The sequence below is a fragment of the Rhodnius prolixus genome, unplaced genomic scaffold (assembly GCF_049639745.1).
Source record: "Rhodnius prolixus isolate KJV_2025 unplaced genomic scaffold, Rpr scaffold_6, whole genome shotgun sequence".
NCBI lineage: Eukaryota > Metazoa > Arthropoda > Insecta > Hemiptera > Reduviidae > Rhodnius > Rhodnius prolixus.
The window spans coordinates 707,949-717,898 of NW_027411634.1; the positions used below are offsets into that span (position 1 = coordinate 707,949).

A 9,950-nucleotide genomic window follows, 5' to 3' on the forward strand; every position below is an offset into this window, starting at 1 on the left:
GAAAAATGTAAGACGGATGTGCCACAAACCCCTTAGTGAGTATCTCAGCCTTCTCACTGCGTTTGGCAGTGCCGAAGAAGTAAGTGATGGATGGGATATCCACGTCTAAGGAACCTAAAATTACACGTTTTCAAAATGGTGGCTAAAACTTGTTGAACATGCTAGAAAACACAGGATATCCCCCAAGATTTGCTTTAATAAACAAACTCATGCAAGAGTTGCGACTGTCATCAGTCCAATAGTAATGTAAAAAGTAAAGTAATTGCCTATTTTTTAAGGTAGGCTTTACGTCCAACTACCAAATTAGATGTCGTGGACGGAGGCGACTAGCAAACATACTTTACTGTAAATTTCTCATATTACCCATTAAATAAAATACAAGACCTAGACCAGGAATCGAATCCACTAACCAACAATACATCTAAGCATTGCGGGTCTAGCCTATAACCGCCAAACATACTTTACTATAAATTTCTCATATTAACCATTAAATAAAATACAAGGCCTAGACCGGGAATCGAATCCACTAACCAACAATACATCTTAGCTTTGCGGGTCTAGCCTCAAACCGCTCGGCTACCGTGGCAGTCCAAAATTTACTTGGGCGACCCAACTGAAAAACCATTTTCATTCAAAATCATTTTGTTAGAACAGGATCCTAGCATTTTAAAAAAGACCACGGGTCTAATAATAGAAAAAAATACAAATTGTCGTTATTTCAGGCTGATTATGAAAGGAAGCAAAATTCTAGTTACTCGACACTAAATAAGGAATAAACAGGCGACTTCTTGTACTTTTCGCTGCCTTCATACCTGTCATTAAATGTGCCCTTCATTAATAAGTCAGCTGATAGGTACTTCCTTCCTTTTTACTAACCATTTTATATAAATAAAAATAAACACGTCATAGGAGAGGAAGAAGTGTATGCCCTACGTTTTACGGAAAGAGAAACCTTAAAGCACATCTTCTTAAACTGCCCTTTTTATGAATTCTACAGAGAAAAATATTTGAGTTTGAATAAAGAAGCCCATGTGGTTTCTTTACTGAATATAAAAATAAAAACGATCTCTTAGAAAACATTTTTCAGTTTTTCCACAATTCATTAAAATTGAGGAAAATTCTTAATAATTGACTAGTTTCGTTTCTATCAAAATGTTATTTTACTTTAGTTTAAAGATGTTTGTTTTGTTGGACAGTTTGTTTCTCTTTCTCTGTTCTATTGAACTGTAAATTTACTTCCATATATGTACGTATAATAGTATTGTACTTTAACCTACCTTTACCTTCAAATATCTTATCTTTCATACTGAACTCTGCTGTTATGTACGTACATACATGTATTCAACATTTTCAGTAAATTATTTATTAATAATACAAAAACAGGAAATAACTAATTATCTTGGTAAACCTTTCTGTATTAGGAGTATGTATTTATGTTCATATTATGTACTGGATTTAAAAAAATAATAATAATACTTTCTATAATATTCCAGAATATAGTTGGTTTGTTCCCTTTTGTTTGCAGAGATTGGAAGTTTAAACATCCAGCTCGCAAGATGTTTTCAATGCGAACGGTCAAAGTAGGAAAAATTGCACTATTCTCCAGGGAAATGATGTATACTATACTCATCACGAACGTTCTGTCGCTGATCATTGGCACTGGAATGGGGTAAGTCTGGAAAAACTATGTTTACTTATACAGTTCAGTTTAAATTGGAAAATTTTTGTGTACGAAGTAAAAGTTTTTTATTGGCTTAAAAATAGGGAAATTTTGTTCTACGTACAAAAGAGAAAAATATCAGAACCACTGTAGTAGAACAGCAGATAGTGAGCTCTAAGAACCTTCTACGGATGCAGTGCACTAACCACTGAGCTAATCCGTTTCCCCTATATTTGTATTTATACTGATGGTTTCACTCAGGTTTTATTCATAAGCTCTGTGCTTTCCAAGCTTCTCTAAGCTTACAGCTACTTCAAAGGAAAGTACCCTAGCTCTGGATAAGCTGAAATAGGACAGAAATCCTGACTAGCACTTTAAGCATCTTAAGATTCATTGTAGGTTGATTCCCCGAACAAGGGAAATCGGCCCACATGCTACTGCCATTTCAATCAAAACTTCTCCGACTCAGATAGCTGGACGCTCCTTTCTACGGTGACTAACCTCACTCTTCCTCAACGACCTCAACAACTCCTCCATAGACCAACTCGCCAAAATACCAAAAGTTCCAACTGCTCTCTCTCGACTAGCTCTAATCCTCTTGTACAGTCTCTCGCCTCCTCTGACATCCCTAATACTCCTCGCCGACTGAATCGCCAGTGGCCCCGCGAGTTCCTTGTAGGCTGAAGACCTAAACGCCATTATTCTCATATCTCTCCTCTCTCCTCCTCACATTCTCCTCCTCATATTCTCCTCTCTCTCCTCTCTCCTCCTCACATTCTCCTCTCTCCTATAGAGAGTGCTACCGCTGTGTAGTTTCTCTCATCCTGCTCTCCTCGTCACACTCTCCTCTCTCCTCTTCACATACTCCTCTCTCCTGTAGAGAGTGCTACCGCTGGGTAGTTTCTCTCCTCCTGCTCTTCTTCTCCTCCTCACATTCTCCTCCTCGTATTCTCCTCTCTCTCCTCTCTCCTCCTCACATTCTCCTCTCTCCTATAGAGAGTGCTACCGCTGTGTAGTTTCTCTCATCCTGCTCTCCTCGTCACACTCTCCTCTCTCCTCTTCACATACTCCTCTCTCCTGTAGAGAGTGCTACCGCTGGGTAGTTTCTCTCCTCCTGCTCTCCTCGTCACACTCTCCTCTCTCCTCCTCACATTCTCCTCTCTCCTATAGAGAGTGCTACCGCTGTGTAGTTTCTCTCATCCTGCTCTCCTCGTCACACTCTCCTCTCTCCTCTTCACATACTCCTCTCTCCTGTAGAGAGTGCTACCGCTGGGTAGTTTCTCTCCTCCTGCTCTTCTTCTCCTCCTCACATTCTCCTCCTCGTATTCTCCTCTCTCTCCTCTCTCCTCCTCACATTCTCCTCTCTCCTATAGAGAGTGCTACCGCTGTGTAGTTTCTCTCATCCTGCTCTCCTCGTCACACTCTCCTCTCTCCTCTTCACATACTCCTCTCTCCTGTAGAGAGTGCTACCGCTGGGTAGTTTCTCTCCTCCTGCTCTCCTCGTCACACTCTCCTCTCTCCTCCTCACATTCTCCTCTCTCCTATAGAGAGTGCTACCGCTGTGTAGTTTCTCTCATCCTGCTCTCCTCGTCACACTCTCCTCTCTCCTCTTCACATACTCCTCTCTCCTGTAGAGAGTGCTACCGCTGGGTAGTTTCTCTCCTCCTGCTCTTCTTCTCCTCCTCACATTCTCCTCCTCGTATTCTCCTCTCTCTCCTCTCTCCTCCTCACATTCTCCTCTCTCCTATAGAGAGTGCTACCGCTGTGTAGTTTCTCTCATCCTGCTCTCCTCGTCACACTCTCCTCTCTCCTCTTCACATACTCCTCTCTCCTATAGAGAGTGCTACCGCTGGGTAGTTTCTCTCCTCCTGCTCTCCTCCCGCATCAGTTCATTACTCTCTCCATATTTACTGATTGTATACAATGTATACAGATTGTAAATTACTAAATAAATTAAAATATATATATATATATATATAATATATTTAAATTTATATTTATTTATAGAATATATTTAAATTTATATTTATTTATAGAATATATTTAAATTTATATTTATTTATAGAATATATTTAAATTTATATTTATTTATAGAATATATTTAAATTTATATTTATTTATAGAATATATTTAAATTTATATTTATTTATAGAATATATTTAAATTTATATTTATTTATAGAATATATTTAAATTTATATTTATTTATAGAATATATTTAAATTTATATTTATTTATAGAATATATTTAAATTTATATTTATTTATAGAATATATTTAAATTTATATTTATTTTTTGTTACAGGATGTGGTTAAGTCGCCGTGGATATTTAATGGCTGCTATCAAACTTGACTGAATTCTCTTCAATTTTTATTTTTATTATTATTATTTTTTTTAACGTTTGTTTTTGAATAAATAAATATATTTTGCAAAAGAAAAAAAAAGTAACAAAATTTAGTGTAAAACATCAAAAAACAAAATAATAAATTTAGCTGTATGCAAATAACCCCAACTCTCTCTCTTTTTTTGGAAATAACGAAAAATGGTAATTCTATAAATAATGGTAATTTAATAAAAATAACAAGCCAAAATGTTAAAAAGAAATATGAGAATAAATTTGATAGTAAAAGATAAGTGCAAAATAAGAAATAAATGTAAACAAAGGATTGTGATGATTTTTTGTAAAATGCAAAAATAGATAAACCTATTGTAACTATTTCCTCCATTTTATATAAAATAAAATTTTGTAATTATCATTTATATTATTACTTCTTATAATAATAAAAATTAGTGAAAGTGTAATAAAATAACAGAATTTATATTCTTATATGTAAACAAATGAAAATATAGTAACTGAAAATATTGTGAATGGCTGAATTTGTAACATAGAAAATATTTGTACATCTGTTTGTGTATCTGTAACAATTTATTGATAATCGATAACCAATTTCGTAATATATTCCACCCTCTCCTCCTCCATAACTAGACCAATATTTTGTGAAATTTTTGTTAAAATTGATCTCTCTTCTTCTTAAGGAATAACTTGTGGTAACAATAATAATTTAATAATTAATGTATTTCCTACTGCTGTTTGGTAAAACATTTGAGATTCTGTATAGGAGATTTGTTAACAGTGAAAAGAGAAAATTTTGTAATCTAAAATTTTGATTAAAGACTGAATATTGACTTGGTAACTTGTAAAATTTACTCGTTGTCAAGTACGAGTTTTTTTTTTTTGGACTTGATGTTAGGAAATCAAATAGTTTTCTTAGAGTTTTTCCCCATTTTCTTTTAAAATCTTTTCAAGTTGAAAGTATTGTTTAGGACTTCAGTTTTTTTGGGATAATATTGTTGATTTTAACCTTTAAGACTGTGTCGTCAAGTTGTTGTAGAGCGTGTAGTAAAAGACAAGCTGTAGTCCTAAATTTTCTGTACTGACCAATCAACCGTTTTGTTTTATAGATTAAGCACCTCCTCCCAAAGTTTTTCCCTAAGTATGCTGACGTATAGGATTTAAGGATTGTTGGCCCCACATTCCAGAGCTGAATTACAGAGTTGTTGATTTACGTTCTCTCAATATCACACTTCTTCTTCTTCTTCTTCTTTCCCTATCTCCTTTTTGCCGTGGGGCGTGGAGCAGCCCCAATCCAACCCCTTCCATCTATGTATCTCTATCCCGCAACATCCTTCTCATCCCCGCAAGAGATTCTCCTCTAGCTCGGCCGAGACTTTCAATGTATCCCTCGTACATAGTACCTCAATGCTCTCTTGCTAATAGGTCTGGCATCCAGTATTTTTGCTTGGCCTTCCGTCCATCCTCCATTCTCCCAAAACATGGCCAAACCATCCCAATCTGTCGGGCCTCCAAAAGTTTGCCGCGCTGGCTGTACTTTCAAATCTTCTCTTATCCGCGCATTCCTGTTGCAATCTCTCATACTCGTATTATTTAGGCCACTTTTGTTACTTTGAATCAGATTATACTTCAGACGGGTGATTGGCCCAGTGCTGAAGGCCCCTATCCTATATACCCTGGGACAACGGGTTCCCAACTGTTATTATTCGGTTCCAGGGACCCCCTAGATGAGCTGCCTTCTCTTCGACTATGGAGTCTCATCCACCCCCGCAGTTCAAAAGCCCTACCGCTGGTCTCCAGCTCCGCCGCCTTTTGATTTGATGACAAACTACTGTCTTTGGCTTCATGCCTCTACTGATAGTGCTGCTGCCCACCATCAGAGATGTTTTTCGACCTCTTGGTCTATTCCTTTAGTCGCCTCTTACGACATCCTGGAAGGGAGCGGACCTGTTCTAGCTTATGAAGCCTTTTTTTTTTTTGGTTTTTGTGCTGAAACAAAGAGCTTTTTTTTTAAGCACACCTCGATCATCCACAACTTAAGCTCATCTCCAAAGCATTTGTACACAGATTTCCATCATTACACGGTCTGGCGAACTTTTAAATCTTGATTGCCAAGAATCGCACTGTTTTATTCAAATGGCAGATTTTAACAGCAAAATTAATTTTGCTTTTTTTATTTTTAATTTTAAATTGATTTTTGATTTTCATGATTGTATTAAAACTAAAAAAAATAAATATTGTGATCCTTAAATCATTTTTTTTTTTTATTTTATTAATTCTTAAAAATAAAGAAACGATTTTGATTTTTTAAATTAATATTTTAGGTATTTCTTTTCTTTTTTTTTCTTTAATATTGCTTTAATTAACTAAATTAATTTCTTAACTTTATTTCATATTTATAATAAATAAGATTTGTTTCATTATCTAATTAAAAAAAATAATAAAATAAAGATCGCAAACTAGAATTGGTAAAAAAAAAATTTTAAGAAGAAATTTTGCTTATTTAGGTTTGTTTGAACAGTAAGACTGAAGACTGAAGAAATATTATCGAGGTTGCACAAAAGAATAAAAAAATGTATCCCCCCCAAAAGTGTTTTAAAAACTAATTATTAGATTTCATCTCTATTTCCGGTTCAGAATGATCTATAAAAAAATAGATAAGATATAAATATACTTTGATTTTTTATTAGAACCATTTGAATTATGAGATTTAGCTTCTTTTTTTTTAATTTTTCTTCATTATTATTATTTTTTTGTAATACGTATTTTTCTAATGTTATCTTTTCGCACTATTTAATGCGATTATTTAGTGTAGCTCATGCAAAAAAAAAATTTTAATAAGGAATTTAAAAGGGAAGGGATTAGCTAAGAGGTTAGCATGCTGGACTCCCACGCGGAGGTCCCGGGTTCGAATCCAGCAGCTGACCCTTAGATTTTCTCTTCCTAAGAGCTTCTTACAGCTCACTGTCCGGTGATGGACAGTGTTGTATGTAACGAGAGAACACTGTCCGGAGGCCGGCAGTGCACTGGAAAAAGCTCCGGGCGCTAATAACCTCAGCTGTTGATGCGCCAAAAAAAAAAAAAAAAAAATAAGGAATTTAAAATAATACTTGTGTAAAAATACAATAATAAAAATGAACAAAAAATAAATATAACCTTTATATGTAACATTTTTGAGGAGAGAATTATCTTTAATTTGGAAAAATTGAAAAAGAAAATTGACCGCTTGGTTATTGTACAGTTTATATATTGGAGAAAATAATAAATAAAAGATGGAAAAATTAAATAGATTAAAAAAAAAGAAAATTACAGGTTTTTTGATTCAATTTTTTTTTTGTGGTTTCATCTGCGGCATACACAGCCTCTGAACTTTCTGAGATCTTATATTGTAAACAAACGATTGAAACACTATCAAGGCAGGCAGTTTTGCAGGCTGATTCCTCTTCTTTACTATAGATCATTTCTCCAAGAAGATTAAAAAGGTTGATCACCAGACTAATCTAGTCCTTGTACAGTTTAAGGACCTCCTTAGATTTTAGATTAATGCTGTGTAACGGCTGTTAGCCACTACTCTGATTGATTCCTTGAATAGTTTTCTAAGGCTTGACGTGGTAGCCGCTCCCAAGACATTGATTACTTGAACACACTCTACTGGTGAGCTGGTGCGTTTTCGTGATGGAAAAGGACTTTTTTGTGGGCCAACCGTGGGCGTTTTTCTTGCAGCTCGGTTTTCAAACGGTCCAATAACGATGAATAATATGCACCTGTAATAGTTTTACCCTTTTCCAGATAGTCGATGAGGATTATTCCTTGCGAATCCCTAAAGACAGTCGGCCATAATCTTTCCGGCCGAAGGAACGGTCTTCGCCTTTTTTGACGCAGATTCCCCCTTGGTAACCCATTGTTTAGATTGTTCTTTGGTCTCAGGAGTGTAGTGATGTAACCATGTTTCATCCACAGTGACGAAACGACGCTTAAAGTCCTGCGGATTCTTCTGGAACAGCTGCAAACCGTCCTTGCAACACTTCACACGATTTCGTTTTTGGTCAAGCGTGAGCAATCGCGGCACCCATCTTGCGAATAGCTTTGTCATGTCCAAATGTTGATGCAAAATATTATGTACCCGTTCATTCGAGATGGCCACAGCACTAGCAATCTCACGCACCTTCACTCTTCTGTCATCCATCACCATATCATGGATTTTATCAATGATTTCTGGAGTAGTAACCTCGAACAGGGCGTCCAGAACGTTCAGCGTCACTTGTGCCCATATGGCCACTCCGAAAATTTTGAAACCACTTATAAACTGTTCTAATCGAAGGTGCAGAGTCACCATAATGTTTATCAAGCTTCTCTTTAGTCTCCTGAGGCGTTTTGCCTTTCATAAAGTAGTGTTTAATCAACACACGAAATTCTTTTTCGTCCATTTTTTGAAAATCACTCGACTTCCTCGATTCAAACGAATGCCAAACACAAAGAAATAGACCGATCTGGCTGAAACTTGGCGTGTGTTCTACCAAGAGATGCTACTAACTAAACATAACCTCGATACGCGCCAGTAGTGCTATCTCTCTGACTTTGCACGGACTTTTCAAACGACCCTCGTAAATAGTTCCAACTGAGCCACAAATACTACTTTGGAGAAACGATCAATTTTATTAATAAAGTCTTCATTTCTTGGTCTTTATGGAAAAAATACAACAACATCTGTTGCCATCTGCTGTCTTCAATTGGGTGAGGAATAAAAAGGTGGCATAAAATTCCCTCACATTCCTTGTTCTTTCCATAATTTCGTCAATCAGACTATGTAAGAAACTTCCCGATCAATGCATCGGTGAATGTAATTTAAAATTCACCTTGGGAGTGTCGACAGGTAAGTAGGAAGCCATTTACAGATAGTTAACTAAGTCTCGGCTACTAAATGGCAAAAGGACACCCGTTGAATTAATTATAGCAGCAATGGATTATTGTAGATGAGAATAATCAATTCATGGAGGAGAACAAGTCAGCTGGATTACGGGCTAATGCAGATATCATCTTGGAAAATATTTAGGATCTGTGGTTGGGTTAATTAAAAAAAATTATTAGAAAACCCAACCAAAAGGGCAGTACCCACAAGGAATCTTTGGTTTGAGGTATTTCTGGCTTCGTCGGGTATCGTGGGTTCGTAACTGTTGAAACTACAGTACGCTTTAGGTTACAATAAAATCAAGCAGTAAGTATATATAGATTTCCTCTACAGGTCAAACATGTGTATTGTTTGAGGGTTTAGTTGGTGGGTTAATGTTGTATCTAGTATTCACATGAATTTTTGTTAATGTATAAAGCGGGATGATCATATGACTAATAAGCTTATATATCCTGTGTATATTATATGCCTTTTAGTTGAGTTGCAAAGCCAATATCCATTGTGGTACTGGGTTCTAATCCCGGTCTTAGGCCTTGGATTTTCTTTAATAATACGAGAAATTTGCAGTAAAGTGTGATAGGCGGTTATAGGCTAGACCCGCAAAGCTAAGGTGTATTGTTGGTTAGTGGATTCGATTCCTCAGATTCCCGGTCTAGGTCTTGTATTTTATTTAATGGTTAATAAAAGAAATTTACAGTAAAGTATGTTTGCTAGTCGCCTCGTCCACGACACCTAATTGGTAGTAGTTGGACGTAAAGCCCACCTGAAAAAATAGGCAATTACTTTACTTTACTTAGTTGAGTTGCATCCCATTCCTTATGCGCCAATGTAGAATGAAAAAGACTACAATGAAAAGACTATGAAATAAGACTAGATACTATAAGACTGTAGAGGAGAAACTATAGATTCTAGATTTCGACGTTATTGGCTAAAAGCTAAATCTACAGCAACCTAACAGTTTTATTGTGACATTCTAATTTTTGCCCCCCTCTCCAACAAACATTGTAGACGGAAGTAAACTGTTAAGTA

General features: G+C 36.0%; 1 protein-coding gene across 2 annotated transcripts in view; it reads left to right on the forward strand.

Moving 5' to 3' along the window:
- BNIP3 (BCL2 interacting protein 3) overlaps positions 1–7,105 on the forward strand; it is a 62,563-nt gene extending 55,458 nt beyond the window's left edge. For both annotated transcript variants that reach the window (XM_074142489.1, XM_074142487.1), the window contains exons 5-6: positions 1,526–1,669; positions 3,964–7,105. In XM_074142489.1, the coding sequence (XP_073998590.1) occupies positions 1,526–1,669; positions 3,964–4,015 (196 nt within the window). In that variant the 3' untranslated portion in view covers positions 4,016–7,105. The remainder of the gene's footprint in view (positions 1–1,525; positions 1,670–3,963) is intronic.
- The last annotated feature ends 2,845 nt before the right edge of the window (positions 7,106–9,950 follow it).